General features: G+C 41.5%; 1 protein-coding gene across 1 annotated transcript in view; it reads right to left on the minus strand.

Moving 5' to 3' along the window:
* kcnc4 (potassium voltage-gated channel, Shaw-related subfamily, member 4) overlaps positions 1-23,686 on the minus strand; it is a 66,490-nt gene that overhangs the window by 21,616 nt on the left and 21,188 nt on the right. The window contains exons 2-3 of the mRNA XM_036947726.1: positions 5,084-5,227; positions 871-1,666 (exon numbers count right to left, since the gene is read on the minus strand). Of these exons, the coding sequence (XP_036803621.1) occupies positions 871-1,666; positions 5,084-5,227 (940 nt within the window). The remainder of the gene's footprint in view (positions 1-870; positions 1,667-5,083; positions 5,228-23,686) is intronic.

The raw sequence follows: 23,686 nt of genomic DNA on the forward strand, positions 1-23,686 counted from the left end.
CCGGACTGACAGTAAAATGCCAAAGATTTTACTCAACATCTCCTCAGGTTTTTTAAGAGGGAAAGTTAAACTACAGAGCCACAATGTAACTTTACTGTGAAAACACACATTTTCTCCCTGGGCAAACTCTGAACTGAACCTAACTTATAATGTGGGAAGGGTATGAGAATGATCGTATCACGTTGTGTTACTGTCTTCAGGGCTAGGTACAGTAAGCCTATTTTATTACTTTATTATCGTAAAAAAATACAAAATAAACCATGATACATGACTACAGTAGAAAATAAAGTTATATTTTACCGTTTGTAAAACAACGCAGCAAATACAACATCATCTAATACCTATTGGTGTAAAAAATGCACTACTGTAGTATTCATTACTGACGCCTTCAATTTGAATGGGTAAAATTAGTGATGGTATAAATGAACGATAAATCCATTTATCATTATGGCGTCGGTTCGTACACCATCATTCAGTTTGATGTGTAAAGGGGAGTAGTGGGTTTGAAAAGGTTTGAACGACGTCCGAGTGTGAATGGGTGGAACGGTTGATGGTTCTGAATTATGAAACATCCACTCATCATTGTGGCCTATGGTATATATATCATAACGATGCTTCAAACACATTCTGGTACAGAGACGGGTGGATAAAGCATGGTCTATGGAGTGATATTACTGCCAACAGAATCGGATTTAAATCATTTTGAATGTGTCTCTGACCTGAGTTGTTCTAGCTGATTTTCTCATATCAATGCTTCAAAAAACATTTTAAGTGTGCAGTGACAGTGTAATGAATGAATAGAGTATATGGGGGAAATTAGTGCCAAAACATTGATGTTTATATTCAGATTCTACTTTGAATTGGTCTGACCTGAGCGGTTCCTGTTGATATTCTCCTCTGCAGCCAGAGGACATGTATCACTCTGAGTACTGTCCCTGGGAGAGTTAGCGACAGACTTCCCGAACGAGGGCGTGTCCGTGGGAGCGTCCGGGTTCGGATTGTGTGCTTTCTTCTTCTTAGGCAGCTTCTGTTTAGCCATGGCCAGGGAGTAGTACATCCCAAAGTTGTTGACTATAACAGGCACGGGCATGGCGATGGTCAGCACCCCCGCTAGGGCGCACAGCGCGCCCACCATCATGCCCAGCCACGTCTGGGGGTACATGTCCCCGTAGCCCAGGGTGGTCATGGTGACCACGGCCCACCAGAAGGAGATAGGGATGTTTTTGAAGTGGGTGTGTTTAGAGCCGCGGGGGTCGTCCGGTTGGGCCCCTATCCGCTCTGCGTAGTAGATCATCGTGGCGAAGATGAGGACGCCCAACGCCAGGAAGACAATAAGCAGGCAGAACTCGTTGACGCTGGCTCTCAACGTGTGGCCGAGAACCCTCAGACCGACGAAATGCCTGGTCAGCTTGAAGATCCGGAGGATCCGGACGAAGCGGACTACCCGTAGAAACCCCAGGATGTCGGAGGCTGCTTTAGAGGAGGACAGGCCGCTGAGGCCCATCTCCAGGTAGAAGGGCAGGATGGCCACGAAGTCAATGACGTTTAACATGTTCTTGATGAAGAGCAGCTTGTCGGGACAGCAAACGATGCGGACGAAGAACTCCAAGGTGAACCAGACCACACAAACGCCCTCCACCACGGTCAGAATGGGCTTGGTCACCACCTAGAGTAGATCACATTATGGATTAGATTATACATTTACATTAGATTATATATAAGACTATATATTACATTAGATTATATATAAGATTATATATTACACATTAGATTATATATAAGATTATACGTTAGATTATATATAAGATTATACATTAGATTATATATAAGATTATACATTAGATTATATATAAGATTATACATTTACATTAGATTATATATAAGACTATACATTACATTAGATTATATATAAGATTATACATTACATTAGATTATATATAAGATTATACATTACATTAGATTATATATAAGATTATACATTAGATTATATATAAGATTATACATTTACATTAGATTATATATAAGACTATACATTACATTAGATTATATATAAGATTATACGTTACATTAGATTATATATAAGATTATACATTACATTAGATTATATATTAGATTATACATTACATTAGATTATATATTAGATTATACATTACATTAGTTTATATATTAGATTATACATTACATTAGTTTATATATTAGATTATACATTACATTAGTTTATACATTACATTAGTTTATATATTAGATTATACATTACATTAGTTTATACATTAGATTATACATTACATTATATATATATATATATATATACAGTGCCTTGCGAAAGTATTCGGCCCCCTTGAACTTTGCGACCTTTTGCCACATTTCAGGCTTCAAACATAAAGATATAAAACTGTATTTTTTTGTGAAGAATCAACAACAAGTGGGACACAATCATGAAGTGGAACGACATTTATTGGATATTTCAAACTTTTTTTTTTAAATTGGGCGTGCAAAATTATTCAGCCCCTTTACTTTCAGTGCAGCAAACTCTCTCCAGAAGTTCAGTGAGGATCTCTGAATGATCCAATGTTGACCTAAATGACTAATGATGATAAATACAATCCACCTGTGTGTAATCAAGTCTCCGTATAAATGCACCTGCACTGTGATAGTCTCAGAGGTCCGTCAAAAGCGCAGAGAGCATCATGAAGAACAAGGAACACACCAGGCAAGTCCGAGATACTGTTGTGAAGAAGTTTAAAGCCGGATTTGGATACAAAAAGATTTCCCAAGCTTTAAACATCCCAAGGAGCACTGTGCAAGCGATAATATTGAAATGGAAGGAGTATCAGACCACTGCAAATCTACCAAGACCTGGCCGTCCCTCTAAACTTTCAGCTCATACAAGGAGAAGACTGATCAGAGATGCCGCCAAGAGGCCCATGATCACTCTGGATGAACTGCAGAGATCTACAGCTGAGGTGGGAGACTCTGTCCATAGGACAACAATCAGTCGTATATTGCACAAATCTGGCCTTTATGGAAGAGTGGCAAGAAGAAAGCCATTTCTTAAAGATATCCATAAAAAGTGTTGTTTAAAGTTTGCCACAAGCCACCTGGGAGACACACCAAACGTGTGGAAGAAGGTGCTCTGGTCAGATGAAACCAAAATTGAACTTTTTGGAAACAATGCAAAACGTTATGTTTGGCGTAAAAGCAATACAGCTCATCACCCTGAACACACCATCCCCACTGTCAAACATGGTGGTGGCAGCATCATGGTTTGGGCCTGCTTTTCTTCAGCAGGGACAGGGAAGATGGTTAAAATTGATGGGAAGATGGATGGAGCCAAATACAGGACCATTCTGGAAGAAAACCTGATGGAGTCTGCAAAAGACCTGAGACTGGGACGGAGATTTGTCTTCCAACAAGACAATGATCCAAAACATAAAGCAAAATCTACAATGGAATGGTTCAAAAATAAACATATCCAGTTGTTAGAATGACCAAGTCAAAGTCCAGACCTGAATCCAATCGAGAATCTGTGGAAAGAACTGAAAACTGCTGTTCACAAATGCTCTCCATTCAACCTCACTGAGCTCGAGCTGTTTTGCAAGGAGGAATGGGAAAAAATTTCAGTCTCTCGATGTGCAAAACTGATAGAGACATACCCCAAGCGACTTACAGCTGTAATCGCAGCAAAAGGTGGCGCTACAAAGTATTAACTTAAGGGGGCTGAATAATTTTGCACGCCCAATTTTTCAGTTTTTGATTTGTTAAAAAAGTTTGAAATATCCAATAAATGTTGTTCCACTTCATGATTGTGTCCCACATGTTGTTGATTCTTCACAAAAAAATACAGTTTTATATCTTTATGTTTGAAGCCTGAAATGTGGCAAAAGGTCGCAAAGTTCAAGGGGGCCGAATACTTTCGCAAGGCACTGTATATATATATATATATATATATGATTATACATTCTATTAGATTATATATAAGATTATACATTACATTTGATTATACATTCTATTAGATTATGCATTACATTAGATTATACATTATATTAGACTGTACATTAGATTATACATTACATTAGATTATATATATAAGATTATACATTACATTAGATTATATATATAAGATTATACATTACATTAGATTATACATTAGATTATACATTACATTAGATTATACATTATATTAGACTGTACATTAGATTATACATTACATTAGATTATACATTCTATTAGATTATACATTACATTAGATTATACATTATATTAGACTGTACATTAGATTATACATTACATTAGATTATATATAAGATTATACATTACATTAGATTATACATTAGATTATACATTCTATTAGATTATATATAAAATCATACATTACATTAGATTATACATTACATTAGATTATACATTACATTAGAGTAGACACTAGATTTGATTGTAGATTAGATTATACATTAGATTATTGAATTTCAATTGAGGGATCATTGAAGTATACAATATAGTACAATACAATATAGAACCATACAATACAGTACAATACAGTACCATACAATATAGTACAATACAGTACCATACAATACAATACAAAGAAAAAATGTCCAATACGTTTAGGTCCCTATCCAGAAACAATGAAATGATCACCATATTGTTTTCACCTGCCCAAGCTCAGATCTCCACTAGAGTCTAGAGGCTCTGGGTTCTCCACTAGAGTCTAGAGGCTCTGGGTTCTCCACTAGAGTCTAGAGACTCTGGGTTCTCCACTAGAGGCTAGAGGCTCTGGGTTCTCCACTAGAGGCTAGAGGCTCTGGGTTCTCCACTAGAGTCTAGAGGCTCTTGGTTCTCCCCTAGAGTCTAGAGGCTCTGGGTTCTCCACTAGAGTCTAGAGGCTCTGGGTTCTCCACTAGAGGCTAGAGGCTCTGGGTTCTCCACTAGAGTCTAGAGGCTCTGGGTTCTCCACTGGAGGCTAGAAGCTCTGGGTTCTCCACTAGAGGCTAGAGGCTCTGGGTTCTCCACTAGAGGCTCGAGGCTCTGGGTTCTTTCTGGAAAGCATCACAGTCTATTGACAATGAGGAACCCTCTCTCTTACCTCCACCGAGACAACCTCCTCCGTGTGGTTCCCCACCACCACGTGTTCCGTGCGGTTCTGCAGGTCATTGAAGTACTCGTGGGTCTCCAAACAGAACGTAGTGATGGAAACCAGAATGAAGAAGAGGGAGGCAAACGCTATGCCCTGAAACAAGACAATCAACCAGTCAATCACTCAATTAACCAATCACTCAATTAACCAATCACTCAATTAACCAATCATTGAAAAGCCAGCAGTTTTCAGAAAGTGGCTTGATGGTACAACTCAATAGTAACACTCAAAGTGCCTTCAGAGTACAACTCAACCGCTGCCCTAGTTAAACAGTTTACAGAAGATGATCTTGACAGGTGTCTACTCTGCCTCTGACCGATACAGACTGAATACATAGAGAACTTGTGACTGATACCGATAATAACAATAAGTAGCTTTTACTAGCAGAATGTAATACGTCTGCTAGTATGGGCTAATGCTAACTGGACAATTGATAACTTACAACATTCAAAGTAGTAGTAGTAGATTTATTGGGTAATAAAATAAAAATAAACATTCACGTTATGAATTTATCGTTAACTGTATAATTACCGTGATAATTCAGTCCATTTATTGGGATATGGATTTTTTTGTTGTTGTCCATAACACCCAGCTCAACTCTGACCTTAAACTCACCGCTGAAAAGCTCACCATTCACCTGCTTTCCTGCTCATCTCCCACAATAACTCTGCTCTGTCTGTGTTTGTGTTAGCGTTTGTGTTAGCATTTGGAAAACAAATCCAAACAATGTACTGTACTGCTGATTGATTTGTGTGGGTGGGCTGAATGTAGAGATGGCAGGTACTAAGTGCCTGAATGGCATTGATGGGGACATATTTATCCAGCTGCCAGAGGAGGAGGAGGAGGAGACAGAAGCACAGTAGAGAGTTAATCCAATCTGTCCATGGTGATATAGTCAAGACTAATAACCCCTGAGTCCTCTCACAGTCACAGCGCCGTCCCAAATTACACACCATTCCCTACACAGTGTCACTACTTTTGACCGGGGCATATAGGGCTCTCTTGTCAAAAGAAGTGCACTATATAGGAAAAAGGGTGTCATTTCGAATGTACACTCAGACTATACAAGGGAATATGAAAACAGCTCATTTTCAGATGTGTTGATAGGTGACATTTGTCAACCTCCGTACTGTGGCCGCATCATAATCAACACCATGCTGTGATTAATAGATAGTTGACTATTGGCTAAATCACACTAAGGGCTAAATCACACTAAGGGATAAATCACACTAAAGGCTAAATCACACTAAGGGCTAAATCACACTAAAGTCTAAATTACACTAAAGGCTAGATCACACTAAGGGATAAATCACACTAAAGGCTAAGTCACACTGAGGGCTAAATCACACTAAGGGATAAATCACACTAGGGGCTAAATCACACTAAGGGATAAATTACACAACGCTAAATCACACTAGAGGTAAATCACACTAAGGGATAAATCACACTAAGGGATAAATCACACTAAGGCTAAATCACACTAAGGCATAAATCACACTAGTGGTAAATCACACTAAGGGATATATCACACGAAGGGATGAATCACACTAAAGGCTAAATCACACTAAGGGATAAATCACACTAAGGGATAAATCACACTAACTGATAAATCACACTAACTGATAAATCACACTAACTGATAAATCACACTAAGGGATAAATCACACTAAGGGATAAATCACACTAAAGTCGAAATCACACTGAGGGATAAATCACACTAAGGGATAAATCACACTAAAGTCTAAATCACACTGAGGGATAAATCACACTAAAGTCTAAATCACACTAACTGATAAATCACACTAAGGGATAAATCACACTAACTGATAAATCACACTAAGGGATAAATCACACTAAGGGATAAATCACACTAAGGGATAAATCACACTAAGGGATAAATCACACTAAAGTCTAAATCACACTAAGGGATAAATCACACTAAGGGATAAATCACACTAACTGATAAATCACACTAACTGATAAATCACACTAAGGGATAAATCACACTAACTGATAAATCACACTAAGGGATAAATCACACTAAGGGATAAATCACACTAAGGGATAAATCACACTAAGGGATAAATCACACTAAAGTCTAAATCACACTAAGGGATAAATCACACTAAGGGATAAATCACACTAACTGATAAATCACACTAAGGGATAAATCACACTAAGGGATAAATCACACTAAGGGATAAATCACACTAAGGGATAAATCACACTAAGGGATAAATCACACTAAAGTCTAAATCACACTAAGGGATAAATCACACTAAGGGATAAATCACACTAAAGGCTAAATCACACTAAGGGATAAATCACACTAAGGGATAAATCACACTAAGGGATAAATTACACAACGCTAAATCACACTAGAGGTAAATCACACTAAGGGATAAATCACACTAAGGGATAAATCACACTAAGGCTAAATCACACTAAGGCATAAATCACACTAGTGGTAAATCACACTAAGGGATAAATCACACGAAGGGATGAATCACACTAAAGGCTAAATCACACTAAGGGATAAATCACACTAAGGGATAAATCACACTAACTGATAAATCACACTAACTGATAAATCACACTAACTGATAAATCACACTAAGGGATAAATCACACTAAGGGATAAATCACACTAAAGTCGAAATCACACTGAGGGATAAATCACACTAAGGGATAAATCACACTAAAGTCTAAATCACACTGAGGGATAAATCACACTAAAGTCTAAATCACACTAACTGATAAATCACACTAAGGGATAAATCACACTAACTGATAAATCACACTAAGGGATAAATCACACTAAGGGATAAATCACACTAAGGGATAAATCACACTAAGGGATAAATCACACTAAAGTCTAAATCACACTAAGGGATAAATCACACTAAGGGATAAATCACACTAACTGATAAATCACACTAACTGATAAATCACACTAAGGGATAAATCACACTAACTGATAAATCACACTAAGGGATAAATCACACTAAGGGATAAATCACACTAAGGGATAAATCACACTAAGGGATAAATCACACTAAAGTCTAAATCACACTAAGGGATAAATCACACTAAGGGATAAATCACACTAACTGATAAATCACACTAAGGGATAAATCACACTAAGGGATAAATCACACTAAGGGATAAATCACACTAAGGGATAAATCACACTAAGGGATAAATCACACTAAAGTCTAAATCACACTAAGGGATAAATCACACTAAGGGATAAATCACACTAAAGGCTAAATCACACTAAGGGATAAATCACACTAAGGGATAAATCACACTAAGGGATAAATCACACTAAGGGGTAAATCACAGTAAGGGATAAATCACACTAAGGGATAAATCACACTAAGGGATAAATCACACTAAGGGGTAAATCACACTAAGGGATAAATCACACTAAGGGATAAATCACACTAAGGGATAAATCACACTAAGGGGTAAATCACACTAAAGTCTAAATCACACTAAGGGATGAATCACACTAAGGGATAAATCACACTAAGGGATAAATCACACTAAGGGATAAATCACACTAAGGGATAAATCACACTAAGGGATAAATCACACTAAAGTCTAAATCACACTAAGGGATAAATCACACTAAGGGATAAATCACACTAACTGATAAATCACACTAAGGGATAAATCACACTAAGGGATAAATCACATTAAGGGATAAATCACACTAAGGGATAAATCACACTAAAGTCTAAATCACACTAAGGGATAAATCACACTAAGGGATAAATCACACTAACTGATAAATCACACTAACTGATAAATCACACTAAGGGATAAATCACACTAACTGATAAATCACACTAAGGGATAAATCACACTAAGGGATAAATCACACTAAGGGATAAATCACACTAAAGTCTAAATCACACTAAGGGATAAATCACACTAAGGGATAAATCACACTAACTGATAAATCACACTAAGGGATAAATCACACTAAGGGATAAATCACACTAAGGGATAAATCACACTAAGGGATAAATCACACTAAGGGATAAATCACACTAAAGTCTAAATCACACTAAGGGATAAATCACACTAAGGGATAAATCACACTAAAGGCTAAATCACACTAAGGGATAAATCACACTAAGGGATAAATCACACTAAGGGATAAATTACACAACGCTAAATCACACTAGAGGTAAATCACACTAAGGGATAAATCACACTAAGGGATAAATCACACTAAGGCTAAATCACACTAAGGCATAAATCACACTAGTGGTAAATCACACTAAGGGATAAATCACACGAAGGGATGAATCACACTAAAGGCTAAATCACACTAAGGGATAAATCACACTAAGGGATAAATCACACTAACTGATAAATCACACTAACTGATAAATCACACTAACTGATAAATCACACTAAGGGATAAATCACACTAAGGGATAAATCACACTAAAGTCGAAATCACACTGAGGGATAAATCACACTAAGGGATAAATCACACTAAAGTCTAAATCACACTGAGGGATAAATCACACTAAAGTCTAAATCACACTAACTGATAAATCACACTAAGGGATAAATCACACTAACTGATAAATCACACTAAGGGATAAATCACACTAAGGGATAAATCACACTAAGGGATAAATCACACTAAGGGATAAATCACACTAAAGTCTAAATCACACTAAGGGATAAATCACACTAAGGGATAAATCACACTAACTGATAAATCACACTAACTGATAAATCACACTAAGGGATAAATCACACTAACTGATAAATCACACTAAGGGATAAATCACACTAAGGGATAAATCACACTAAGGGATAAATCACACTAAGGGATAAATCACACTAAAGTCTAAATCACACTAAGGGATAAATCACACTAAGGGATAAATCACACTAACTGATAAATCACACTAAGGGATAAATCACACTAAGGGATAAATCACACTAAGGGATAAATCACACTAAGGGATAAATCACACTAAGGGATAAATCACACTAAAGTCTAAATCACACTAAGGGATAAATCACACTAAGGGATAAATCACACTAAAGGCTAAATCACACTAAGGGATAAATCACACTAAGGGATAAATCACACTAAGGGATAAATCACACTAAGGGGTAAATCACAGTAAGGGATAAATCACACTAAGGGATAAATCACACTAAGGGATAAATCACACTAAGGGGTAAATCACACTAAGGGATAAATCACACTAAGGGATAAATCACACTAAGGGATAAATCACACTAAGGGGTAAATCACACTAAAGTCTAAATCACACTAAGGGATGAATCACACTAAGGGATAAATCACACTAAGGGATAAATCACACTAAGGGATAAATCACACTAAGGGATAAATCACACTAAGGGATAAATCACACTAAAGTCTAAATCACACTAAGGGATAAATCACACTAAGGGATACATCACACTAACTGATAAATCACACTAAGGGATAAATCACACTAAGGGATAAATCACACTAAAGTCTAAATCACACTGAGGGATAAATCACACTAAAGTCTAAATCACACTAACTGATAAATCACACTAAGGGATAAATCACACTAAATGATTAACTGCTCCATCATTATGGGTACATCACATTTTGAATGTGTTATTTTAATAGAATGAATACCATCAGTCTTTATTGATGTAATTAAAACGACATCTAAAGTACATCTCCACAAAGAAAATATTTAGTTCCTCTATCATCATTACAACATTCATCAGTTAGTGTAAAACAGCAGAGGGAGGGTCCCCTGGGTCTCTGGGTCCCCTGGGTCTCTGGGTCCCCTGGGTCTCTGGGTCCCCTGGGTCTCTGGGTCCCCTGGGTCCCCTGGGTCTCTGGGTCCCCTGGGTCTCTGGTACTTGGTCTCTGGGTCCCCTGGGTCTCTGGGTCCCCTGGGTCTCTGGGTCCCCTGGGTCTCTGGGTCCCCTGGGTCTCTGGTACTTGGTCTCTGGTCCCGGTCTCTGGTCCAGGGTATCTGAGTCCTTGGTCCCCGGGCTCTGGTACCTGGGTTCCTGGTCTTTCTGGTGTCTGGTCTCTGGTCCAGGTTATCTGGGTCCTTGGTCCCCAGGCTCTGGTACCTGGGTTCCTGGTCTTTCTGGTGTCTGGTGTCTGGTGTCTGGTCCTGGTCTCTGGTCCAGAGTATCTGGGTCCCTGGTACGTGGGTTCCTGGTCTTTCTGGTGTCTGGTCCCTGGTCTCTTTGGTCTCTGGAGTATAGGGTCTGGGAACTACAATAAGTATGACTTTTGATTGTAGAATGAGTGCTATAAATCTTGGGATGGATGGAAAGAGAAATATCTACAGAACATCTATCTGAGCCCATATAGTCTATCATCATAACAACATTCATCAGTGTGTGTAAAGCACGGTCCCCCGGGTCTCTAGCCCCAGGGGTCACTCACAAGGCCCTATTCTGCCCCACAGAGAGTGCAGGTCCCTGGGGTTTCTCCTGCACAACAGAGGAGTGTGGATCTGTGGGGCCAGCCAGAGGACAAAGACAGCCAGTCTGCCTGCCTCCCTCCCTCCCTCCCTCCCTCCCTCCCTGTCTGTCTGTCTGCTTGCCTCCCTGTCTGTCTGCCTCCCTCCCTCCCTCCCTGCCTCCCTGTCTGTCTGCCGGCCTCCCTGTCTGCCTCCCTCTGTTCCTCCCTCTCTCCCTGTCTGCCTGTCTGTCTGTCTGTCTTTCTGCTCCTCTTTGTCTTTCAGAACGTGAAATGTTGATAATGGCTCTGGAGAGTACAAGTGGCAAGCATATTTACACTGCACTGAGAGACACTGCAGACCTACAGTCTGTCCACACACACACACACACACACACACACACACAACTCATGCAGATGTTTCCATTGTGTCCCTTCATCAATAACCTCCTAGCAGAGACAACACAGACAGAGATCACACAGTCAGACACACAGACAGCCAGCTAGACACAGACAGACAGACAATTAAAACAGAACCATCAGTCTTGACTAACAGGTGCATTTTGAGGAGACGATATACAGTGCCTTGCGAAAGTATTCGGCCCCCTTGAACTTTGCGACCTTTTGCCACATTTCAGGCTTCAAACATAAAGATATAAAACTGTATTTTTGTGTGAAGAATCAACAACAAGTGGGACACAATCATGAAGTGGAACGACATTTATTCGATATTTCAAACTTTTTTAACAAATCAAAAACTGAAAAATTGGGCGTGCAAAATTATTCAGACCCCTTAAGTTAATACTTTGTAGTGCCACCTTTTGCTGCGATTACAGCTGTAAGTCGCTTGGGGTATGTCTCTATCAGTTTTCCACATCGAGAGACTGACATTTTTTCCCACCCATTCCTCCTTGCAAAACAGCTCGAGCTCAGTGAGGTTGGATGGAGAGCATTTGTGAACAGCAGTTTTCAGTTCTTTCCACAGATTCTCGATTGGATTCAGGTCTGGACTTTGACTTGGCCATTCTAACACCTGGATATGTTTATTTTTGAACCATTCCATTGTAGATTTTGCTTTATGTTTTGGATCATTGTCTTGTTGGAAGACAAATCTCCGTCCCAGTCTCAGGTCTTTTGCAGACTCCATCAGGTTTTCTTCCAGAATGGTCCTGTATTTGGCTCCATCCATCTTCCCATCAATTTTAACCATCTTCCCTGTCCCTGCTGAAGAAAAGCAGGCCCAAACCATGATGCTGCCACCACCATGTTTGACAGTGGGGATGGTGTGTTCAGCTGTGTTGCTTTTACGCCAAACATAACGTTTTGCATTGTTTCCAAAATGTTCAATTTTGGTTTCATCTGACCAGAGCACCTTCTTCCACATGTTTGGTGTGTCTCCCAGGTGGCTTCTGGCAAACTTTAAACAACACTTTTTATGGATATCTTTAAGAAATGGCTTTCTTGCCACTCTCCATAAAGGCCAGATTTGTGCAATATACGACTGATTGTTGTCCTATGGACAGAGTCTCCCACCTCAGCTGTAGATCTCTGCAGTTCATCCAGAGTGATCATGGGCCTCTTGGCTGCATCTCTGATCAGTCTTCTCCTTGTATGAGCTGAAAGTTTAGAGGGACGGCCAGGTCTTGGTAGATTTGCAGTGGTCTGATACTCCTTCCATTTCAATATTATCGCTTGCACAGTGCTCCTTGGGATGTTTAAAGCTTGGGAAATCTTTTTGTATCCAAATCCGGCTTTAAACTTCTTCACAACAGTATCTCGGACCTGCCTGGTGTGTTCCTTGTTCTTCATGATGCTCTCTGCGCTTTTAACGGACCTCTGAGACTATCACAGTGCAGGTGCATTTATACGAAGACTTGATTACACACAGGCGGATTGTATTTATCATCATTAGTCATTTAGGTCAACATTGGATCATTCAGAGATCCTCACTGAACTTCTGGAGAGAGTTTGCTGCACTGAAAGTAAAGGAGCTGAATAATTTTGCACGCCCAATTTTTCAGTTTTTGATTTGTTAAAAAAAGTTTGAAATATCCAATAAATGTCGTTCCACTTCATGATTGTGTCCCACTTGTTGTTGATTCTTCACAAAAAAATACAGTTTTATATCTTTATGTTTGAAGCCTGAAATGTGGCAAAAGGTCGCAAAGTTCAAGGGGGCCGAATACTTTCGCAAGGCACTGTATGTGCAGGTCTTGGCTCCTAGTAGGAGACAATATAATATGTGCAGGTCTTGGCTCCTAGTAGGAGACGGTATAATATGTGCAGGTCTTGGCTCCTAGTAGGAGACGGTATAATATGTACAGGTCTTGGCTCCTAGTAGGAGACGATATAATATGTGCAGGTCTTGGCTCCTAGTAGGAGACGGTATAATATGTGCAGGTCTTGGCTCCTAGTAGGAGACGGTATAATATGTACAGGTCTTGGCTCTTAGTAGGAGACGATATATGTACAGGTCTTGGCTCCTAGTAGGAGACGGTATAATATGTGCAGGTCTTGGCTCCTAGTAGGAAACACCAATGCCTTCCTCCTCTCTTTCAAGTTGATGATGGAGCACCTTGCCATAAGGCAAAAGTGATAACTAAGTGGCTCGGGGAACAAAACATCGATATTTTGGGTTCATGGCCAGGAAACTCCCCAGACCTTAATCACATTGAGAACTTGTGGTCAATCCTCAAGAGGCGGGTGGACAAACAAAAACACACAAATTCTGACATAATCCAAGCATTGATTATGCAAGAATGAGCTGCCATCAGTCAGATGTGGCCCAGAAGTTAACTGACAGCATGCCAGGGCGGATTGCAGAGGTCTTGAAAAAGAAGGGTCAACACTGCAAATATTGACTCTTTGCATCAACTTCATGTGATTGTTACTAAAAGCCTTTGACACTTATGAAATGCTTGTAATTATACTTCAGTATTCCATAGTAACATCTGACAAAAAATATCTAAAGACACTGAAGCAGCAAACTTTGTGGAAATTAATATTTTCTCAACTTTTGGCCACGGCTGTATATATATATATATATTTTTTTTAACCTTTATTTAACTAGGCAAGTCAGTTAAGAACAAATTTTTATTTTCAATGGCAGCCTAACTGCCTGTTCAGGGGCAGAACGACAGACGGGGATTTGAACTTGCAACATTCCGGTTACTAGCCCAACACTCTAACCACTAGGCTAACTGCCTGTTCAGGGGCAGAACGACAACCTTGTCAGCTCGGGGATTTGAACTTGCAACATTCCGGTTACTAGCCCAACACTCTAACCACTAGGCTAACTGCCTGTTCAGGGGCAGAACGACAACCTTGTCAGCTCGGGGATTTGAACTTGCAACCTTCCAGTTACTAGCCCAACACTCTAACCACTAGGCTACCCTGCCACCCTATCTTTGTGTTGGTGATATATGTAAGGTACTGTGTAACACCTGGCCACGGCTGTACATCTTTGTGTTGGTGATATATGTAAGGTACTGTGTAACACCTGGCCACGGCTGTACATCTTTGTGTTGGTGATATATGTAAGGTACTGTGTAACACCAGGCCACGGCTGTACATCTTTGTGATGGTGATATATGTAAGGTACTGTGTAACACCTGGCCACGGCTGTACATCTTTGTGTTGGTGATATATGTAAGGTACTGTGTAACACCTGGCCACGGCTGTACATCTTTGTGATGGTGATATATGTAAGGTACTGTGTAACACCTGGCCACGGCTGTACATCTTTGTGATGGTGATATATGTAAGGTACTGTGTAACACCTGGGTCATAGAACACACCTCCTCGATGGAGGATGAAGGCCAGATCAATACTCTGTTCCTTTGTCACCCCTGGTTAAATAACTTGCCTATAAAGCTACTTTTAAAAAGGCCATTCCTTATTTATCAGACTGACTCCTTCATATTGCACTCTAGTCTCTCTGGTTCAATAACATGTCTGTAGAGTGTCTGTAGCTTCATATTGCACTCTAGTCTCTCTGGTTCAATAACATGTCTGTAGAGTGTCTGTAGCTTCATATTGCACTCTAGTCTCTCTGGTTCAATAACATGTCTGTAGAGTGTCTGTAGCTTCATATTGCACTACTCATCACTATGATTATAATACAGTCATATATACGCCAATGGGGTGCTTGTAATCACGTCTGTAGAGACACTAATCTCTATTGAACTGGGATGCTTGTATCACGTCTGTAGAGACACTAATCTCTATTGAACTGGGATGCTTGTATCACGTCTGTAGAGACACTAATCTCTATTGAACTGGGATGCTTGTATCACGTCTGTAGAGACACTAATCTCTATTGAACTGGGATGCTTGTATCATGTCTGTAGAGACACTAATCTCTATTGAACTGGGATGCTTGTATCACGTCTGTAGAGACATTAATCTCTATTGAACTGGGATGCTTGTATCACGTCTGTAGAGACACTAATCTCTATTGAACTGGGATGCTTGTATCACGTCTGTAGAGACACTAATCTCTATTGTACTGGGATGCTTGTATCACGTCTGTAGAGACACTAATCTCTATTGAACTGGGATGCTTGTATCACGTCTGTAGAGACACTAATCTCTATTGAACTGGGATAATTGTATCACGTCTGTAGAGACACTAATCTCTATTGAACTGGGATGCTTGTATCACGTCTGTAGAGACACTAATCTCTATTGAACTGGGATGCTTGTATCATGTCTGTAGAGACACTAATCTCTATTGAACTGGGATGCTTGTATCACGTCTGTAGAGACACTAATCTCTATTGAACTGGGATGCTTGTATCACGTCTGTAGAGACTCTAATCTCTATTGAACTGGGATGCTTGTATCACGTCTGTAGAGACACTAATCTCTATTGAACTGGGATGCTTGTATCACGTCTGTAGAGACACTAATCTCTATTGAACTGGGATGCTTGTATCACGTCTGTAGAGACACTAATCTCTATTGAACTGGGATGCTTGTATCACGTCTGTAGAGACACTAATCTCTATTGTACTGGGATGCTTGTATCACGTCTGTAGAGACACTAATCTCTATTGAACTGGGATGCTTGTATCACGTCTGTAGAGACACTAATCTCTATTGTACTGGGATGCTTGTATCACGTCTGTAGAGACACTAATCTCTATTGAACTGGGATGCTTGTATCACGTCTGTAGAGACACTAATCTCTATTGAACTGGGATGCTTGTATCACGTCTGTAGAGACACTAATCTCTATTGAACTGGGCTGCCGATCACGTCTGTAGAGACACTAATCTCTATTGAACTGGGGGCTGCCGATCACGTCTGTAGAGACACTAATCTCTATTGAACTGGGGGCTGCCGATCACATTCATATATGTGATCAATATAACAATAATAATAATAATAATAAGACAAAAAGTGACTGACAGTAAAGTGAGAAACAGAAGAAACAGTAGGACACGATACTGTGAGATTTACTCAATGTGAAAACCTCATCTCTTCCAATAATCCTATGTGTGCACACATGAAATCGTGTATAATAAATAGGAAGCTCTGAGAATGTATGAATGGGACTGTGTTGACATGGTAATGATGTCTGAGGCTGACCTGAATGGAATCCTATTCCCTAGCCCCTATGGGGGTCAAAAGTAGTGCACTATATACTGTCGAAAATAGGATGCCTGAGAATGAATTCCTCTTGAATCTGTGTCGGGGAATGGCACTTACTATGGATGGATAGGTTTGTCTGCATAATTATTTCAATTTTAATTATGCATTGTTGATTTATGGTAGCCTATTTACAACTTGGCAAATCAAATTGGTCTCTCGGTGACCGTTCTAATCGCCTCTTTGGTTCAATTAGACAATTATCTAGAAATTCAATCTGTGGCCGCACATAGAAAACAAGTACTTAGAAAAAGGAAATTGTATTCTGTCAGAATCACTTTCACAGTAATATCTCCTTAAATCACTAGCGATAAAAGTGTTGTTTCACATCTGTGAGATAAATGAACTGAATCTCAGACTCGACAAAGCTCACAGACCAACAAGCGTATCAGATCTATGTCTGTATGTACAGTGTCTTTGTAAAGAATTCAGACCCCGTTACTTTTTCCACATTTTGGCAGGTTACACCTTATTCTGAAATTTATTAAATTGTATTTTTTTCTCGTCATCAATCTACACACAATACCCCATAATGACATCACAATACCCCATAATGACATCACAATACCCCATAATGACATCACAATACCCCATAATGACAAAGCAAAAAAAAAAAACTAGAATATCACATTTACATAAGTATTCAGACTCTTTACTCAGCACTTTGTTGAAGCACCTTTGACAGCGAGTACAGCCTTGAGTCTTCTTGGGGTATGTCGCTACAAGCTTGGCACCCCTGTATTTGGGGAGTTTCTCCCATTCTTCTCTGCAAATCCTCTCAAGCTCTGTCACGTTGGATTGGGAGCGTTGCTGCACAGCTATTTTCAGGTCTCTCCAGAGATGTTCGATCGGGTTCAAGTCCGGGTTCTGGCTAGACCACTCAAGGACATTCAGAGACCGGTTCCCGAAGCCACTCCTGCGTTGTCTTGGCTGTGTGCCTGGGGTTGTTGTCCTGTTGGAAGGTGAATCTTCGCACCAGTCTGATGTCCTGAGCAATCTGGAGCAGGTTTTCATCAAGGATCTCTCCGTTCATCTTTGCCTCATTTCTGACTAGTCTCCCAGTCCCTGTCGCTGAAAAACATCCCCCCAGCATGATGCTGCCAACACCATGCTTCGCTGTAGGGATGGTGCCAGGTTTAATCCAGATGTGGCGCTTGGCATTCAGGCCAAAGAGTTCAATATTGGTTTCATCAGACCAGAGAATCTTGTTTCTCATGGTCTGAGAGTCTTTAGGTGCCTTTTGGCAAACTCCAAGTGGGCTGTCATGTGCCTTTTACTGAGGAGTGGCTTCCGTTTGGCCACTCTACCATAAAGGCCTGATTGATGGAGTGCTGCAGAGATGGTTGTCCTTCTGAAAGTTTCTCCCATCGCAACAGAGGAACTCTAGAGCTCTGTCAGAGTGACCAGTGGGATATTGGTCACCTCCTTGACCAAGGTCCTTCTCCCCCAATTGCCCAGTTTGGCTGGGCGGCCAGCTCTAGGAAGGGTCTTGGTGGTTCCAAACTTCTTCCATTTAAGAATGATGGAGGCCACTGTGATTTTGGGGACCTTCAATGCTGCAGACATTGTTTGGTACCCTTCCCTAGATCTGTGCCTCGACACAATCCTGTCTCGGAGCTCTACGGACAATTCTTTCAATCTCATGGCTTGGTGTTTGCTCTGACATGCACTGTCAACTGTGGGACCTTATATAGACATGTGTGTGCCTTTCCAAATCATGTCCAATCAATTGGTGAACTCCAATCAAGTTGTAGAAACATCTCAAGGATGATCAATGGAAACAGGATGCACCTGTGCTCAACTTCGAGTCTCATAGCAAAGGGTCTGAATACTTATGTAAATAAGGTATTTATGTTTTTATTTTTAAAAACATTTGCTTGATGTGACAATAACCATAGGAGTTAGCAAAACTGTACTAACAGACCATAGGAGTTAGCAATACTGTACTAAGAGACCATAGGAGTTAGCAATACTGCACTAACAGACCATAGGAGTTAGCAATACTGTACTAACAGACCATAGGAGTTAGCAATACTGTACTAAGAGACCATAGGAGTTAGCAATACTGCACTAACAGACCATAGGAGTTAGCAATACTGTACACACAGACCATAGGAGTTAGCAATACTGTACAAACAGACCATAGGAGTTAGCAATACTGTACTAACAGACCATAGGAGTTAGCAATACTGTACTAACAGACCATAGGAGTTATCAATACTGTACTAACAGACCATAGGAGTTAGCAATACTGTACTAACAGACCATAGGAGTTAGCCCAACAGCTTGTCTATGTATCTGTGTGGAGAAGCCCCTCAGCTTGTCTATGTATCTGTGTGGAGAAGCCCCTCAGCTTGTCTATGTATCTGTGTGGAGAAGCCCCTCAGCTTGTCTATGTATCTGTGTGGAGAAGCCCCTCAGCTTGTCTATGTATCTGTGTGGAGAAGCCCCTCAGCTTGTCTATGTATCTGTGTGGAGAAGCCCCTCAGCTTGTCTATGTATCTGTGTGGAGAAGCCCCTCAGCTTGTCTATGTATCTGTGTGGAGAAGCCCCTCAGCTTGTCTATGTATCTGTGTGGAGAAGCCCAACAAAACAGGCCGCTTCAGCATCTGGATTATTGAAACACGGTATAGTTTACACCCCAGACATAAACAGAACTGGAAATCTGGCCTGAACACAATCTGGTCCACCGAGACTCTTTTGGAGTGAAGGTGGTAGTTCACACACACACACAAATGCTCGCACACACAAACGGCAAGCATGCACGCACCCCTCTCTCTCTCTCTCTCTGTCTGTCTGTCTGTCTGTCTGTCTGTCTGTCTGTCTGTCTGTCTGTCTGTCTGTCTGTCTGTCTGTCTGTCTGTCTGTCTGTCTGTCTGTCTGTCTGTCTGTCTGTCTGTCTGTCTGTCTGTCTGTCTGTCTGTCTGTGTCTGTGTGTGTGTGTGTGTGTGCGTGACCCTTTCTACCTACACTTTTAGCCAGTGTGTGAAAGAGACCAAGCCTAGACGTCTATACGATCTGTCCTCATGGGTGAGAGTGTTGGGGCTCCATTCAATCAGATCTGCTTTAGCCAACATGCGCATGAGGCTGTAACTGCGAACTGTCAGATCCACAAGTGACTCCCGGCTTTATACCTAATGCGGACATGAACAGAAATCGAATACAGACTATGTTCACAAGTTCGAACACTGGAAAGTGAGATGTAATCCACACCTGGATTAGGTTGATATAAATCCTCATTCTTTTTTGTTTCCTGATTTTTCCATTTAAGTAAGTAAATGATTTATATAATTATATTATTCTAAAGAAAGTGGTGCAGGTGTGGCTTTGTGACAATGACAGCAAGAGCAGCTGCTCGGCGATTTGACAGCTCCAATGCAGTGTCACCAACCAATACCCCCAAAACATCCACTATGCGGGGGGGGGGGGGGGGGGTCTGCTATTCCCCTGGATAACACTGATTGTCAGTCTGTTTATACCTTGACAACAGAGTCTACCAGGGAAGTGTACTTGATTCTTTTTTTTTCTCTACTGTGTTATTGACTTGTTTATTGTTTTACTCCATGTGTAACTCTGTGTTGTTGTCTGTTCACACTGCTATGCTTTATCTTGGCCAGGTCGCAGTTGTAAATGAGAACTTGTTCTCAACTAGCCTACCTGGTTAAATAAAGGTGAAATAAAAATAAAATAAAATACCCTAGTCCTTATATAGTGCACTACATTTGACCACAGCCCTATCGACCCTGTTCAAAAGTCGTGCCCTATATAGGTGAATAGGGTGAAATTTGGAACGCACTAACAAAGATATTAACGTTGACTATTTAGTATCCGAGAATTTAAACAGTGTCACAATGTTTGAACAGTTGCCAGTGTCAGACTCTTTCCAGGGTGCGTTGCCATGTTGGACTGAAGAATCCCTCAGTGTTATACAAGCAAAACGAAACATCTAACGCCAAGCTGGGGATGGGAGGCCTATGAAAAAGCTTCAATGGGGGTAAGAAGTATTGACGTTCAAATGAAGACCAGGGTTTAATGACAGGTCAAGTTACTGTAGACTCCCAGGGAAGGTGACTGTATTAACGGGGTCTGCTTCACTATAGACTCCCAGGGAAGGTGACTGTATTAACGGGGTCTGCTTCACTATAGACTCCCAGGGAAGGTGACTGTATTAACGGGGTCTGCTTCACTATAGACTCCCAGGGAAGGTGACTGTATTAACGGGGTCTGCTTCACTATAGACTCCCAGGAAAGGTGACTGTATTAACGGGGTCTGCTTCACTATAGACTCCCAGGGAAGGTGACTGTATTAACGGGGTCTGCTTCACTATAGACTCCCAGGGAAGGTGACTGTATTAACGGGGTCTGCTTCACTATAGACTCCCAGGGAAGGTGACTGTATTAACGGGGTCTGCTTCACTATAGACTCCCAGGGAAGGTGACTGTATTAACGGGGTCTGCTTCACTATAGACTCCCAGGAAAGGTGACTGTATTAACGGGGTCTGCTTCACTATAGACTCCCAGGGAAGGTGACTGTATTAACGGGGTCTGCTTCACTATAGACTCCCAGGGAAGGTGACTGTATTAACGGGGTCTGCTTCACTATAGACTCCCAGGGAAGGTGACTGTATTAACGGGGTCTGCTTCACTATAGACTCCCAGGGAAGGTGACTGTATTAACGGGGTCTGCTTCACTGTAGACTCCCAGGGAAGGTGACTGTATTAACGGGGTCTGCTTCACTATAGACTCCCAGGGAAGGTGACTGTATTAACGGGGTCTGCTTCACTATAGACTCCCAGGGAAGGTGACTGTATTAACGGGGTCTGCTTCACTATAGACTCCCAGGGAAGGTGACTGTATTAAAGGGGTCTGCTTCACTATAGACTCCCAGGGAAGGTGACTGTATTAACGGGGTCTGCTTCACTATAGACTCACAGGGAAGGTGACTGTATTAACGGGGTCTGCTTCACTATAGACTCCCAGGGAAGGTGACTGTATTAACGGGGTCTGCTTCACTATAGACTCCCAGGGAAGGTGACTGAATTAACGGGGTCTGCTTCACTATAGACTCCCAGGGAAGGTGACTGTGTTAACGGGGTCTGCTTCACTATAGACTCCCAGGGAAGGTGACTGTATTAACGGGGTCTGCTTCACTATAGACTCCCAGGGAAGGTGACTGTATTAACGGGGTCTGCTTCACTATAGATTCCCAGGGAAGGTGACTGTATTAACGGGGTCTGCTTCACTATAGACTCCCAGGGAAGGTGACTGTATTAACGGGGTCTGCTTCACTATAGACTCCCAGGGAAGGTGACTGTATTAACGGGGTCTGCTTCACTATAGACTCCCAGGGAAGGTGACTGTATTAACGGGGTCTGCTTCACTATAGACTCCCAGGGAAGGTGACTGTATTAACGGGGTCTGCTTCACTATAGACTCCCAGGGAAGGTGACTGTATTAACAGGGTCTGCTTCACTATAGACTCCCAGGGAAGGTGACTGTATTAACGGGGTCTGCTTCACTATAGACTCCCAGGGAAGGTGACTGTTTTAACGGGGTCTGCTTCACTATAGACTCCCAGGGAAGGTGACTGTATTAACGGGGTCTGCTTCACTATAGACTCCCAGGGAAGGTGACTGTATTAACGGGGTCTGCTTGAGACAGTAGGGGTAACTGGGTTCACTGAGAGAGACAGTAGAGGTAACTGGGTGCACAGAGAGACAGTAGGGGTAACTGGGTGCACTGAGAGAGACAGTAGGGGTAACTGGGTTCACTGAGAGAGACAGTAGGGGTAACTGGGTGCACTGAGAGAGACAGTAGGGGGTAACTGGGTTCACTGAGAGAGACAGTAGGGGTAACTGGGTGCACTGAGAGAGACAGTAGGGGTAACTGGGTGCACTGAGAGAGACAGTAGGGGTAACTGGGTGCACTGAGAGAGACAGTAGGGGTAACTGGGTTCACTGGGAGAGACAGTAGGGGTAACTGGGTGCACTGAGAGAGACAGTAGGGGTAACTGGGTGCACAGAGAGACAGTAGGGGTAACTGGGTGCACTGAGAGAGACAGTAGGGGTAACTGGGTTCACTGAGAGAGACAGTAGGGGTAACTGGGCGCACTGAGAGAGACAGTAGGGGTAACTGGGTTCACTGAGAGAGACAGTAGGGGGTAACTGGGTGCACTGAGAGAGACAGTAGGGGTAACTGGGTTCACTGAGAGAGACAGTAGGGGTAACTGGGTGCACTGAGAGAGACAGTAGGGGTAACTGGGTGCACTGAGAGAGACAGTAGGGGTAACTGGGTGCACTGAGAGAGACAGTAGGGGTAACTGGGTGCACTGAGAGAGACAGTAGGGGTAACTGGGTTAACTGAGAGAGACAGTAGGGGTAACTGGGTGCACTGAGAGAGACAGTAGGGGTAACTGGGTGCACTGAGAGAGACAGTAGG

The sequence above is a fragment of the Oncorhynchus mykiss genome, chromosome 16 (assembly GCF_013265735.2).
Source record: "Oncorhynchus mykiss isolate Arlee chromosome 16, USDA_OmykA_1.1, whole genome shotgun sequence".
Classification (NCBI taxonomy): Eukaryota; Metazoa; Chordata; class Actinopteri; order Salmoniformes; family Salmonidae; genus Oncorhynchus; species Oncorhynchus mykiss.